Source organism: Oryctolagus cuniculus, chromosome 11 (genome assembly GCF_964237555.1).
Source record: "Oryctolagus cuniculus chromosome 11, mOryCun1.1, whole genome shotgun sequence".
Lineage (NCBI taxonomy): Eukaryota > Metazoa > Chordata > Mammalia > Lagomorpha > Leporidae > Oryctolagus > Oryctolagus cuniculus.
In genome coordinates, this window is record NC_091442.1 from 80977201 (window position 1) to 80992354 (window position 15154).

The 15154-nt window shown below is 40.1% G+C and overlaps 1 protein-coding gene across 6 annotated transcripts in view; it reads left to right on the forward strand.

Annotated features, from left to right (window-relative positions):
* Nucleotides 1-4267, forward strand: part of NAV3 (neuron navigator 3) — a 430062-nt gene extending 425795 nt beyond the window's left edge. For all 6 annotated transcript variants that reach the window (XM_051846465.2, XM_008256837.4, XM_051846466.2 and 3 more), the window contains one exon: nucleotides 1617-4267. In XM_051846465.2, the coding sequence (XP_051702425.2) occupies nucleotides 1617-1736 (120 nt within the window). In that variant the 3' untranslated portion in view covers nucleotides 1737-4267. The remainder of the gene's footprint in view (nucleotides 1-1616) is intronic.
* Nucleotides 4268-15154: the final 10887 nt, after the last annotated feature.

The following is a 15154-nucleotide window of genomic DNA, read 5'->3' on the forward strand; positions in this document are numbered from 1 at the left end:
AAGACCTCATTAACCATTTCCACTCTTAATAAATTAGGAGGGTGCTCAAAGCCTACTTATGTTTACAAATCAGCTTCACACAAATGCTTGAACCTAGTGAAGGCTGGGTTGATAAAAGAAATAGGGAAGGGAATAGGACCATGCATGAATGTATGGGTATGGGCAGGTGTGTGGGTGGGAGAAAATGGGGGAGAGAGAGAGAGCACGCGACAGACACAGAGGAGAGAAAAAAATTGTGTTGATGGCAATATTTGACTTTTTGGCTTCTGGGTTTAAAGATTATCACCAACTTTTTTCATTTTGTGGACTTCTATAACTGATTTCATACATTCAGAGAATCTGACTGAAAATTGGTTTGAAAATAAATTGTCCTGTCAGATGATTAACATCACTTCATAATATACAGTAACTGTTGCATCTTTGGCAGACAGGCATTTTTACTGAAACTGGCGATTACCAGCTTATCGTTTGTTTCATGAGCATTTATGGAACATGCATTTTATACTGAACACACAGCATATATATCCTAACAATAATAAATAATCAAAACTCCTTAGATTTTTCCTTTCTATCTTTAAGTTGGAAACAAAAAACAACTTTTATTGCTTTTTAAAATACTAAAATTATACACAGTAGGTAATACCCATAAAGATCATTACAGTTTATGGAAACCTTGATAAGAAAGCAAGTCCTCTGCCACCATGAAGATACACATCAATTTTCCTGTGCTTTCTCCAGTTGTTGAACCATGTATCCACGATTTGCTTTTCAACCACCTTTTTTTTTTTTTTAAAGCTTCCATCTCTAACAATAGAGCTGCAGATCTATCAAAATCCAAGCCTTTTATTTCATAATTCGTGGAATAGCTGCCTTTGTCCCCAGGTGCTTTCACGCAAAAGTCCTTTTTCCTAGAACAAACATCAGCCTCCTCCTCTGAGGCTGAGAAACTGGAGACAGCCGCTACTGTTCCAGGAGGTGGTTTTTGTTTTCAGTGATATATCAATCATATTGCAGCCAGAAATCTAACAACAACAGAAACTTGACAGCGAATCTTGCCTTATCCCTCTTGAAATGCTCATGGTCTGTCTCACTCAGTCACCTCCCCTGGAGGTCAGCTCCTGAACAGCAGATGGTGTGCTGTGTGCAGCAGCTGGCTTCATTCTACGCCATCCCCTCCTGCTCTCCAGGGACTGCGCCTGTGTGCGCGCCTGTGTGTGTATGAACATTCAGGACTTTCAGTTGCCATTCAGTGCTTGCTGCTCCTCCAGCCAAAAAGCTGAGCTGCTTGGCGGTCTCTCCAGCCATGATCCCAGATGTCCAGCTGTGATACAGTTTCTTTTCCAGTCTCCCTGCTGGAGCAGTATTCATTCACAGCCCCAAATAAAAGACTTATCTACAGGCCCTAGTTTGTCCTTATGGCTCGACGTTGGAGTCATGTTTGGGAGAAATAGTCTAAGAGCCAGGGGCAATGAATGAAAAATCTAAAATTGTTTTTTTCACATTTCTCTTGGATGGGGTGAGGCGGTTCCTGTGTGTGGCTCAGGGCTTTGTTTGTGATGGGACTGGCTTGCTCAATGCATCATTGCCTACATGGATGTCTCTTTTCCTTTCTTCAGATGAATATGCTAATGAAACTCCAAGAAGCAGCCAATTACTCGGGCACACAGAGCTGCGACAGCGATAGCACCAGCCACCATGAAGACATTTTGGATTCATCTCTTGAATCTACCCTCTAGAGGGTGAAAAATAGTTAGGGGAAAAGACTATGCTTTTAAAACAAAATGTTTAAAAGAAAGGTATTTTCACTAAACCACTGCCAGTATGAAAGCAGCCAATCAAGGGCCCTGACCCAGAGTCGTGGTGGTCCCCACGGAGGCAGCAGAACTAAGTCTGAACCACCAAGATGCTAAATTGGAATAGAAGCTTAACTTTATTTTATTTCTAGGCATTTTTGTATCCATGGAGTGGTAGAAGGCTCCGTTACTCAACTGGAAAGGACCCTACCGACAGGGCAACTCAATAGATTGCACATGAGATAGCCAAACTGGACTTTATTTTCTTCCTCGGTAGAAGTTTACGATGCAGACCTTTTTTCGGTTCCTTCTTTTGTTTCTTCTGAGGGGCTGTTCTCCCCAGGCAGGGTCCGTTCTTCTGATCCGTCCAACCTCTGTGCCACATGGTGCTGGTCACGGGGCTCCGGTAGTGTTTGTGTTGTGCGCTCACCCCATTCCAAAATGAACCCGAGAGGCCAGGCCTCCAAAAAGCACAAATGGAATTGTGCAACCACCAGAGTAACACTACTGCGGCAGTCTGGAGAAGTGCCAATTTCATTCTAACTGCCATGTTCTCATGATGCACTCCACCAACTTTTTATGTCTGAGTCACAGGTTTTATAAGGTTGTTTTTACCACAGTGGTCTTTTGAAACCACCTGCCCACTCCCTTAACAAGAGTTTTATAACAATTATTAGTCGACACTGACAAAAGGCTTTTTTAGGGCTTTATTTGTTTGAGCCTTTTCAGTGAAAGAAGGAACATTTCCTATGGTGCTGTCTCACTGCCTTAAAACAGATTTTTACGACAGTTTAACAGTTGGTTTAAATCCTAAACCATTGGTAATTTCCACAGTCTTTTCATTTACAACCAAACAACACTAATGAAACACAGTAGCCTCATCTCTCTCGTGTATCTTTCTGTTATTTTTTTTTTTAATTTTTTGAAGAAATGGATAGGAGAAAGATCAGTATTTTTGTCTTGTGAATAGATTGTTTTGCCTATCCTCCCACATAATCAAGTAACCCAGCAACCCTCTTTGACTGTCACTTACAAGCTAAGAGACATGTGGCTAAATTCTACCCAGGTCTGAGTGAAAGAGTTTCAGAAGGCGGGAGATTTTGAATTTTTAACCAGCAGAGCTGGAAGCACTAGATGCAGCATGAGCACAACCATTCGGCTTTCCTTCCCTATTCTGTTTTTTTTTTTTTTAATTATTATTATTCAATTCGTTTTGGCGCATGTTGTTTTGATTGCTATTGTTGTACATGAGAAATTCAGCATTAAAGAACACTGAAGCAGTAAAGTCACTGTGGAAGCAGAAGCGTTTATACTGTAAAAGAAGGTTAGATTTGCACAGTCTACTGGGTAGGTATTGTAAATAATAACTTTTGAAACTTGCACAAATCAACACATACACAAACAAAATTGTATTTTATCCTGTTGGTGTTAAGAGGTGTTTCACTTGCTGAGATTTCCTGTACTTTGCAAACAAATACAGAATGCAAACCCTCAAAGCTGTTATTATCTGGTGTGTTTGTCCTGTACTTACAGTTGTTATGACTATGCAGGAGCTATCAGTGCTAGAGTGAGCATGCTTCAAAACTGTACATGAAGCCAACCCATTTTTTGGACAAGTAAAACTGTCTGCAAGTACATCCATCATGGCAGGCTTTAAAGAGAGTGCATGAAAACTGATCAGTCATTGAGAAGTCACCACCACACACAGAAGACAGGTTTTAAGTCCATAAAACCCAAGGGCTAGGCCATCGTGTAGACTTGTTCTACGCGGGTGAAAATGTGTTACTTCTAGGACGTGTAATTGGTGCTACTCTCTGTGACCACCCATGGGTCAGTTGCTAAAAAAAAAACAATAAGAACAACAACACAAGACATCTGTGCAGTTTTCAGAGTGTCATTAAGTGTATAGGTCTTTACTTGGTGCTATTGCCCTAAGGGAAATCGGAACTGAATTTATGCACGTAGAATTGTCACCCTGACTTTGAAGCCTCAAACATGGATCAATCTGTGGTGAAACATCAATCTATGTAGCTGGACGAGTGACTAGTTGCCCTTGTATAATACATGATCTAAGAAAATTGCTAATCTTTCCCTGCCATTTTGAGAACACAGTCCAAACATGAACATAAAAACAATTTTCTGCAATACATCCCAGTAGGTCCACCTAGTTTACAACTTAAACTAGTTTGTGAAACATTTGTCTGTATACATTTTATATTTTGTACATTTTTGATGTAACATATCATGTAAATAGGCAGAAACAGTGAAATAAATCATCTGAAAAGTTTTGTAGTCTTTGTAAAGCCCCAACAATAAGTACTTGGTGTCAATGGACTTAACTGGATGATGTATTTTCTATTGGTTTATTGTTCCTCTAGCTTGTAAACCAGCTTGCATATATTTTTTTGCAAATGTGCACCCTGTATCTGTCTAAATTATTACTTTGCCATTAAAGTGGAATTATTTATTGACAACAAGGTGTGGTGTCTGTATTTGGAGAAAAATGAAATAGTTATGCACCAAGAAGTGTCGAGCTTTAAAATGTTGCTTACACTATTAATCTGCCATCATTGAGAGTGTGTGTATATTTATATTTTATAATCATCATTGAAAGGGCCTCATAGCTTTTAAGTAGGTAAAAAAATTCAAGGAAATAAATATATCTTTTTGAATTAGTTATTTATTCAGTGAGGTTTTTTTTTGTTTTTTTTTTTTGTTTGTTTTTTTTTTGACAGGCAGAGTGGACAGTGAGAGAGAGACAGAGAGAAAGGTCTTCCTTTGCCGTTGGTTCACCCTCCAATGGCCGCCGCGGCCCACGTGCTGCGGCCAGTGCACCGCGCTGATCCGAAGGCAGGAGCCAGGTGCTTCTCCTGGTCTCCCATGGGATGCAGGGCCCAAGCACTTGGGCCATCCTCCACTGCACTCCCGGGGCACAGCAGAGGGCTGGCCTGGAAGAGGGGCAACTAGGACAGAATCCGGCGCCCCAACCGGGACTAGAACCTGGTGTGCCGGCGCCGCAAGGCAGAGGATTAGCCTAGTGAGCCGCGGCGCCTGCCTATTCAGTGAGTATTTTTAAGAAAACTATTTATAGTCCTAAATTCTTGGTGATGAAATAAGTATTGATATAAAATAAAATGTTGATATTCACTGAGTTAAGTAAACTCATTAAATGTATCTTTGTTTTTATTCCTTTAAACTCTCTTTTGAATTTTTAGTTTTAAAGATTGTTTTAATGAAAAAGTATTCTTTGGGTTGTGGCTTTTTGTAAGTAAAGAAGATTACATTAAAGAAAAAGAAATTCCCTTTACAATTATAAAATTTTATAAAAGTACCACAGGCATCAGTTTAACCTTGCTAGTTGGAATGTATGTTTGGTTAGTATTAGCAGTGTTTTAATTCTAAAAACAAACAAAAAAAAATTTGAATTAGGACAGTTATGGGGGAGGAAGTATTAGTTACAATGGGTCAGTCATCCAAAATGCATTACAACTGATGAATTTATTCCTTTACTTGGATTGAGAGATACAGAAAGCTTCCAAATTTCATCTGAATCTAGATACCTTGTCACCTAAACATGATTCTGTTCAATGCAATAGCAGACTGCATATGCCTGAATTCTAGTACTGTCGTCATTCTTGTCTTGTGACCTGGGCCAGTTTATTCAAATTCTATGTGCCTCCCTTTCTTCACCCATAAAGTCACAATAGTATCTGCCCCTCACAGATCATTGTGGGATCAAATGAGTTCTTTACTGCAAGTGCCTTGAACAGTACATAGCTGTCCAAAATTCTGACTACTTTAATAGCCCTTATATTATAAAATATTTATGAGGTATTATATATTCAAATATTGTTGAAAACAGTATGCAAAGAAACTTATTTTAAAATAGTGTCTTTCACTCAATTTCCTCATATATAAAAATGGAAGCAGTAATTGTAGTCCTTTGTTAAGGTTGTTGAGAGAATTGAATTTATATCTGTAAAGCAGTCAGGGAAATTCAGTAAATGTTAGCTGTTGTTTTAACGCTGACATCACAATAAATTAATAACATCAGTATAACATAATCTCAGGATTCAATCTGTAAATATATTCAGTGTACTATTGGAGTCTTATTAAAATTATATTTCAGTTCACTCACTTATGAAATCGGATTATGTTAGTATCAACTCATATGAGTTTTTAAGATTAAATATTTTAAAAGTCCTCAGAAAATCACTGACCACAACTTAAATGCTGTGTAACTGTTGGCTATTATTAATTCATATAGAAGTTTACAGTATACTTAATATGTGCCAGGCACCTGTTGAGGAATCAGAGACACTTGGACAAACGCCATGGACAAACAGAAGCACTCCTGTTAAAAATGGATCTCTTCACTAATAACTTTGACAGGTACCTGCATTCTGTACCATAAAAATGCCAATGAGAAGTCCACTGACAATCCACAGAACAGTTGTTACAGAGTGTTTTCAGATACTGATAGAATCAACAATACCAGTGAATTCTGTTTGAATTAGGAGAAATTCAAGTATCTTTATTTCAGGCTTTTGGACAATCACAATTGAACATTTTTATAACAAATAGGCCTCATCAGAAAAAGTCTGCTTCATGGAGTGGGTGTTTAACCTATCAGTTAAAGCATCCACATCCCTGAGTTGAATTCCTGGCTTTGCTCCTGACGCCAGCTTCTTATTGATGCAGACCCTGGAAGGCAGTAGGGATGATGCAAGCAGATGAGATCTCTCTCTCTCTCTCTCTCCATCCTAAAAAATATAGTCTCCCTTTAAATAAAGAAATGCAAAAGAGATGAAGGAGATGCTCCCATTTACATTCTGTAAAGCTCATTCTTTGTATATCAGCGTAACAGTGTTATCCAATCAAAATAGAATTAGCAAGCGAACCACAGATATGAACAACATATTTAATTTTAAATTTCTTGTGGCCACAATAAAAAAAGTGAAAAGAATCTTTTGAATTAATTTAATACAATAGTAAACATTACCCAATATGTTATAAATGTAGTTAATATAAGCAATTATTTTAATTGACTGTTCACATCTTCATTTCTTCTATGCCATTGTAGAATACTAAGGTCAAATTATAAGAATTACAATCATATAGGAATTATTATTGCTATTTACCGTCTCCTGGGGACAAAAAGAGCTTAAGAACTTTATTTTTCCTGTAAGATTTTAGTTTAGAATGTGCTGTTTAATTTCTATGAGCTGATGAGCTCCTGTATGATGGAGAAACCCAATAATGATTACTTATCATTTTCCCTGAATTAAAAATAGTATTGAATTCAATAATGTACTATTTAGCCCATTAGTTGTTCTCTCCTCAGCAAAGACAAGCAAGACAAAAGAGAGGCACAGTTGGTGCTCCTTTTTAAACACCTCACTAATCAAAGACATGGAAATACCTTTTTAAAAACTGTATTTATTTTATAAATGTATTCATTTGAGAGGTGGGGGACAGGGGAGAGAGAGAGCAGTCCCATCTGCTGTTTCACTCCCCAAGGCCTGAAATGGCCAAGGCTGGTCCAGGGCTATAGCCAGTAGCTGGAATACAATCCAAGTCTCTCTTATGGGTCACAGGTGCTCAATTACTGGAGGCATAACCTCTGCCTCCCAGGGTCTGCATTAGCAGGAAACTGGAGTCATGAGCCAGAGTGTAAAATCAAACTCACGAACTCCAGTGTGTAATAAGGGTGTCTGAACCAGCATCTTAACCCCTATGCCAAATGCATCCCCTGACATTTTGTTTTTAAAAAGGAGACATGGCCAGCACCACAGTTCAATAGGCTAATCCTCTGCCTGCAGCGCCGGCACACCGGGTTCTAGTCCCGGTCGGGGCACTGAATTCTGTCGCAGTTGCTCCTCTTCCAGTCCAGCTCTCTGTTGTGGCTGGGGAGGGCAGTGGAGGATGGCCCAGGTCCGTGGGCCTTGCACCCGCTTGGGAGACCAGGAGAAGCACCTGGCTCCTGGCTTCGGATCAGCGCAGTGCACTGGCTGCAGTGGCCATTGGGGGGGGGGGGGCGAACCAACAGAAAAGGAAGACCCTCTGTCTCTCCCTCTCACTGTCCACTCTACCTATCAAAAAAAAAAAAAAAAAAAAAAGAGAGAGAGAGAGAGAGAGAGAGAGACAAGTACCAGACCATTAGAAGTCCTTGCTAAATCTGGATCCTGCTTATCCCTTGGCTCCTTTGACAGCATGTTCGCTGACCCCATGTTTGCTCTGTTCTCTATGGTTATGAACAATTGTTGAACCTAGAAGCAATTCTTGAAACAACAGCTTTCCAGACAGGGTACCTACTAGCATGTTTCAAACTTTTATTATAATCTTGCTGCATGGTAAATCCCTTAGGAGACTATGTTAAAGATTCTTTCTTAGCAGAGACATGTACATAAAATGTAGATTAGATAAAACAGAAAATAATATTTATTTAAAATGCCTGGACTCTTGACTGTCAGGTGAATGAGTGAGTGACTGCTACAAATACTGGTGAGTGCCCCAGTACAAATATTAATCTTATAAATAATTAAGCAACTGTTGAAAATTGCTAAGTGTTTTGTCATAATTCCAATTTATTCAAAGAAAGAGATTATGAACTACTTGAAGCTATAATATTTTGTCCAGACCAAAGGGACATTATTTCTTTTACAGTAATTTGCTTTCTGTTATCGCAAAGCCTTTACCCCAAATGCCATTTCTTTAGACAAACTTTTCTGATCCCTCAGATTAGGTCAAAACTCCAAGTTAATTGCTTTTCTAAAACTGCAGATATAGTGTCCCACTTATGTTGCAGTTTCACAGCTTAGAAAGTATTGCATTCTCTACAAATAAACATTAAGTAAAAATACTCCTGAAGATAGAGATACCAAGTAAACGTTAGTGTATGTTAAATAAATGCATCAAAATTAAAAAAAAAAAAAACAACTCTCCTACAGGTGTGGTATTTCCTGTGAAACCACATTAGTACATAGAATGCTGACTGCTAACCAGAGAAGAAACAGATAACCAGAGGACTTGTATTATTCAGCAAAGGTAAACCACTGTATCTTGCTTTCTTGCTTGTTTTTTTTTCTCTCTCTCTCTTTTGATGCAATGTGCTCCTACTTTCTATCAAGTTTTCTTTTTCTTTCTTCTCAAGTCTTTTTAAGATGCTTTAGTTATATATAGTGCAATTTAAATGTGTGGGGTTTTTTTGGGAACAAGAAAATACACCAGGCAGTTGGAAATGAAATGCTAGAACTTAGAAGACAGGTGGCAGCTGAAAAGATCAAAATAGGAACCCTTAGCACAGAAAGAAGAAGTGAAGATGTGAATTTCATTTCGGGATGGTTCCACACCAAAGAGATCTTGACCAAATGGAGAAGACTGAGAATGACTTGAGACGTATGCTGGAGATCTCTATAGTTCATTTTCCAACGTATCTAACATGTTTATGTGTATCTAATGCAACATTCAAAACCAGGATACCATAAAGGAAAAACCATTGAATTAAGAGTCAGAAAATCTGTGTCCTATTCATGTTTTGTGATGTCTCCTAAAAGTATCAACTCATTTATGTTCTTGTAGATTTTATACTTTAAGAAACTGACAAATAATAAAATACAACTAGTGTAATGGGAATGGTTCTACATATTGCTTGTAAATGAATAATGTGTATCTATCAGATATCCCCATAGGATAGTAGGTTATCTAGAAATCTAGTTGTAGCCTATGCGAGAACACTTGATTACTTCTAAGTATCTACAGAGTTGTATTCAGTCTAGCTTGGTCCTAACTTGATGTGCTGATTAGATGCAGCTACTTATTTTCATGGTATTCTTTCAAGGTGTAGAAGCACTCTGAAGAGCTTTTTAATGTGGCAGGGTGATCATTAGCCAAGTATTGGCCACTCCTTCCAAGGTGGGCTGCCTAGCTCCCAGGCGAATGACTTTCCTGGTAAGCTATTCACGTTGATTAATTCAGCTTTCCTTGAGTTGCTGAAGGGCAAAGGACTGGGTGATCTCTTCAGCCACTTACTTGTGGGGTTAAGAAGGTTCAAGAGTAAGCCTGGTGTTTGCACTTCTGAGGCTGAAAGCCAGAACTATGAGGAGCCAGAGTCAGGCTCAGGGTGGAAGTGCAGCCTGGAATTGGGCCAGGAAGGAAGGTAGAGGAGAGTGGTTTCAACATCAGTGCATCAGTAGTTCCTCCTCAAGGCAAGGGAATTCCCAGATCTTTGCATGTGTGTGAGGTGTTTTGCACTTTGGACAGCCATATATGCAAGTTCAAACTTTTTCTGGCACTAATAAGGTAAAAGAATCAGGTGAAATTAATACAATAAGTTATCTCAATATAAAAATACCATTTTAATATACAATGAAGCTAAAATGCTTTTAAATAAGATTTTTTTATATATATCTCACTTTTTCTTCTCTTTTTTTTGGTCCTGTTCTCAAAACCTAGCATATATTTTATACTTAAAGCCCATTTAGGCCGGGGCCCTGGCTCAGTAGGCTAATCCTCCGCCTCCCGGCACCGGCACACCGGGTTCTAGTCCCGGTCAGGGCGCTGGATTCTGTCCCGGTTGCCCCTCTTCCAGGCCAGCTCTTTGCTATGGCCCGGGAGTACAGTGGAGGATGGCCCAAGTGTTTGGGCCCTGACCCGCATGGGAGACCAGGAGAAGCACCTGGCTCCTGGCTTCAGATCAGCACGGTGCGCCAGCTGCAGCCCACCGGCAGCGGTGGCCATTGGAGGGTGAACCAACTGCAAAGGAAGACCTTTCTCTCTGTCTCTCTCTCTCACTGTCCACTCTGCCTGTCAAAAAAAAAAAAAAAAAAAAAAAAAAAAAAAAAAAAAAAGCCCATTTATTGAGACATTATATTTTTATCAGGACAGTTTGATCTATATTTACAAATCAAAAAAATTTACAATTTAAAAAATATACTGACATACCTATGTTGTTCCAAGTATACTTAACTTATTTATAAATTTTAAAATTAGATTTTAGCTGCTTACCAATAAATTGGCCTCAAGTGGAGTTCCTGAACTGTTATCACAGGCAAGTGCTGAATAACCTTGTATACCTGGTAGCCACTAGTAAATAGGACAGCAGAGGTCTAGCTAAGCTGGCAAGCAGCTTTATCAGATCACATGCAGAGCCTTCTCCCAGACACAAATGCCCACCTGTTTTTAGTTTTTTTTTTATTTTATTATTTTATTTTTTTATTTTTTGACAGGCAGAGTGGACAGTGAGAGAGAGAGACAGAGAGAAAGGTCTTCCTTTGCTGTTGGTTCACCCTCCAATGGCCGCCATGGCTGGCGTGCTGCCGCCTGCGCACCGCGCTGATCCGATGGCAGGAGCCAGGAGCCAGGTGCTTTTCCTGGTCTCCCATGGGGTGCAGGGCCCAAGCACCTGGGCCATCCTCCACTGCACTCCCTGGCCACAGCAGAGGGCTGGCCTGGAAGAGGGGCAACTAGGACAGAATCCGGCGCCCCAACCGGGACTAGAACCTGGTGTGCCGGCGCCGCAAGGCGGAGGATTAGCCTAGTGAACCGCGGCGCCAGCCGAAGTTTTACAACATAATCCGGATACCAATACTGATTTTCCCTTTACACCCACTTCTGGCTACAACAGTTCATTATACCTGTCTCAGGGTCTCTGTGACCCTTTTTTGAATCCTCTAACTTTGCTGAAAATTCTCCTGGTCTCTCCTTTCTAACGTTATTCCTTAACTTAAAACACCAGGTGAAAAAACAGAGACTTCTTAGTGGACATGTCAACCCCTTCAATTAAACAGCTACACACACAGACACACACACATTCATATATATTCCTGTTTCTTCTTACTCTGTAATTCTAGAACAAAAGTGTCTTACTGCTTTAGTCCATTTGGGCTGTTATAACAAAAATCCCATAAACTAGATGGTCTATTAACAACAGACGACCAAGATACTAGCAGATTCAGTGTCTGGTGGGTGTCAACTTCTTATGCAAGGTTTCTTCGGGAGGTGACCACACATGACTGAAGGGCTGAAGGAGCTCACTGGCAGCTCTCTTAAAGGAGTTTGAATCCCACTCATGAGGGCTCAACCCTCAGGATACAGTCACTTACCAAAGACTCCACTTTACTTAATACCCTCACATTGGGGGGTTAGGATTTCAACATATGAATTTTGTAGGGACATAAAAATTCAGTTCATAGCACCACCATTCATCCTCCATTTGGAAAAGAAAAAGACCCTCCTCAAATTGTTCTTTTGCATGATTGAAAATTCTCCTGTTCTCTAGAATAAAAAAAAAAAAAGAAGGATCAGCATAAAGCATAATCTCCTAAAGATATTTGAAATTATAGAATGACTCCTAGGATATCAGAATTACACTGTGGAACTATCAAAAATATTAACCTATAAAAACAGGCACTGTTTTAAGAAATTGTAAAAAGCAGAATAAGTGGGCAAGATCTACAAATATGTTTAAATGGAAATGCAGACTAAACATGGGAGAAAAGAAATAGATTCAGGCAGTACTTTCCTGATCTGGATGAAATAGCTCTTTGGCATATTCACTTCTTTTGTCCATAATCCCTATCCCACAACAACTAACTAAGTGCTAACCTGGTGTTTTAGGAATGTCCAAAATCTGTAGAAGTACTTCTAAAATGCAAGGATGTTTTGTCTTATGTCTTTAAGTTGTTTTTCTTAAATGTTAAAATTGGTGGTTATTTCTTCACAAAATAAAACACTGTATTTCCTTGACTATGTACACTCTGTTTAATACCATGTGCTAGAAATTTTGTTCATCTGCAGAAGCCACAGGGCTAACTACAGAGAACACGCTGGAAGTAGTCCCTCTGAGTGCAACCAGTAATTAGTCTTTTTTTTAAATACTGTGCCCTTTAGCTGTTTGCTTTTCTCAGCACCAACTGAAATTTTTTGTAACTAGCTTGAAAAAAAGGTGTCTGCAATACTGGGGAGATGATCAGAAATGTGAAATTATTAATGTCTCCAACAAATAATTGCTTTATGTGCAATAAACTAATTAGCCTATCAAATAAAATTATAATCAGTATTATTGTTATTTTCATTGTGAACTCAAAAATAAAGGGCTTTATGTCATTAGCATGGCACAATAACGGAGGGAAGTTTCTGGGTGACCAGCTGGTGAACAAACTACATGAGAGCGAACTCCCGCATCACTCCTGCAGGACACCATGGCTTTGCAGTCTGCTCTGGGAATTTCCTTCTCACAGAATGAATTGCAAAGGATATGCAAGACCTCCAGAGAGCTAGAAAATAGATCATGTGCAAACAGATGAAAGCATTTCTCCAGCCAAGCAAATATTGATACTGCTAGAATCAGACCTACAGTTACTGTGTGATCATTAATTTCAAAAAAAAAAAAAAAGGTCAAGTTGCAAATCTTAACAATATTAGTAAGTCAAGACTAGAATAGAAATTTGAAAATAAGCATGGAAAAATGCTTCTAGCAATTTCACATCATTACATTTTGTGGGGAAGTCAACCCAAGTGATAGTTGGAAGAAGAAGAAAAAGACCGTGGCCAAGCAGCTGTAACTTTTTTTCTTTTTTCTTTTTCTTTTTTTTTTTTTTTTTGAACAGGCAGAGTGGACAGAGAGAAAGGTCTTCCTTCTGCCATTGGTTCACCCTCGAATGGCCGCCGCGGCTGGTGTGCTGCGGCCGGCGCACTGCGCTGATCCAAAGGCAGGAGCCAGGTGCTTCTCCTGGTCTCCCATGGGGTGCAGGGCCCAAGCACTTGGGCCATCCTCCATTACACTCCTGGACCATAGCAGAGAGCTGGCCTGGAAGAGGGGCAACCGGGACAGAATCTGGTGCCCCGACTGGGACTAGAACCCGGTGTGCCCTGGTGTGCCGGCGCCGCAAGGCAGAGGATTAGCCTGTTGAGCCACGGCGCCTGCCCCTGCAGCTGTAACTTCTAGCATGTGCCAGTACCATAAAGATGTCTAACCAATTTTTAGAAAGCATACAAAATATCTATTAAATAATTTTATATTTCTTTTCACATAAAGCACGTGATTTATACTGAGCAAAAATCTCTGGAATTCCAAGTCAATGCTTTGCAATCAAATGGGAACAACTTAGTTGAATGCATGTGTATAGGAAATAAACATTTCAAGTGATTTAGCACCAATGTTTGGGTACTAACATAAGCTTCACCATTTTCAAACAGATTTTAATATTTTGGCCTCTAAAGAAAAGACATTTGATTTATTGAATACATATAATTTTATTATCCCATTATGTAAATAAATAGTTGACTTCAAAGATACAGTAAGTGCTGATGAAAGGGAAATATTTTGGCCTGGGAACACCAGTGGAATGGGTCTTAGAGCATAATGGATTAAGGCACTTCTTGGGATACTTGCATCCCATATCAGAGTGCCTGGGATGAAGTCCTGCCTCTGCTTCTGATCCAGCCTCCTGCTAGTGTTCACCCTGCAGGCAGCAGGTGATGGCTCAAGTAGCTGGGTCTCTGTCACCCATGAAGGAGACCGGGATGAAGTTCGTGGCTCCTGGCTTTGGCTTGACCCAGCCCTGACTTCTCCAAGTGTTTAGGGAATGAAACAGCAGATGGAAGATCTCTCATTCTCACTGTCACACTGCCTTTCAAAATAAATTAGTAAATATTTAAAAAGAAAAGGAATTTCACAAGGAAAGAGCCATAGCAGAACTCTCTGTCCATCCTTAACACCACAGCAATGGGCAGTACAAATAGCAGAGTTTTGAATTCTAGTTAAGAGGAGGGGTCCACAGCCCAAACATGGCATTTGTAAAAAATTTCAGAACACTGGGGAAACTCTCTAAGGCATTGACATAGGCAAATACTTCTTGGAAAAGACCCAGAAGCAATCAAAGCCAAAATTGACAAATGGGATTACGCCAAGATGAGAAGCTTTTGCACTACGAAAGAAACACTTACGGCAGGCAACGTGGCTTACTAGGCTAATCCTCCGCCTGCGGCACCGGCACTCCGTGTTTTAGTCCCTGTCAGGGCATCGGATTCTGTCCCGGTTGCTCCTCTTCCAGTCCAGCTCTCTGCTGGGGCCCAGGAAGGCAGTGGAGGATGGCCCAAGTGCTTGGGCCCTGCACCTGCATGGGAGACCAGGAGGAAGTACCTGGCTCCTGGCTTCAGATGGGCGCAACGCGCCAGCCATAGCGGCCATTTTGGGGGTGAACCAATGGAAGGAAGACCTCTCTCTCTGTCTCTCTCTCTCACTGTCTAACTCTGCCTGTAAAAAAAAGAAAGAAAGAAAGAAACACTTAGCAAAGTGAAGAGGTAACTGAGAGAATGGGAGAAAATTTTTGCGATCTACACAACTAATAAAGGGTTAA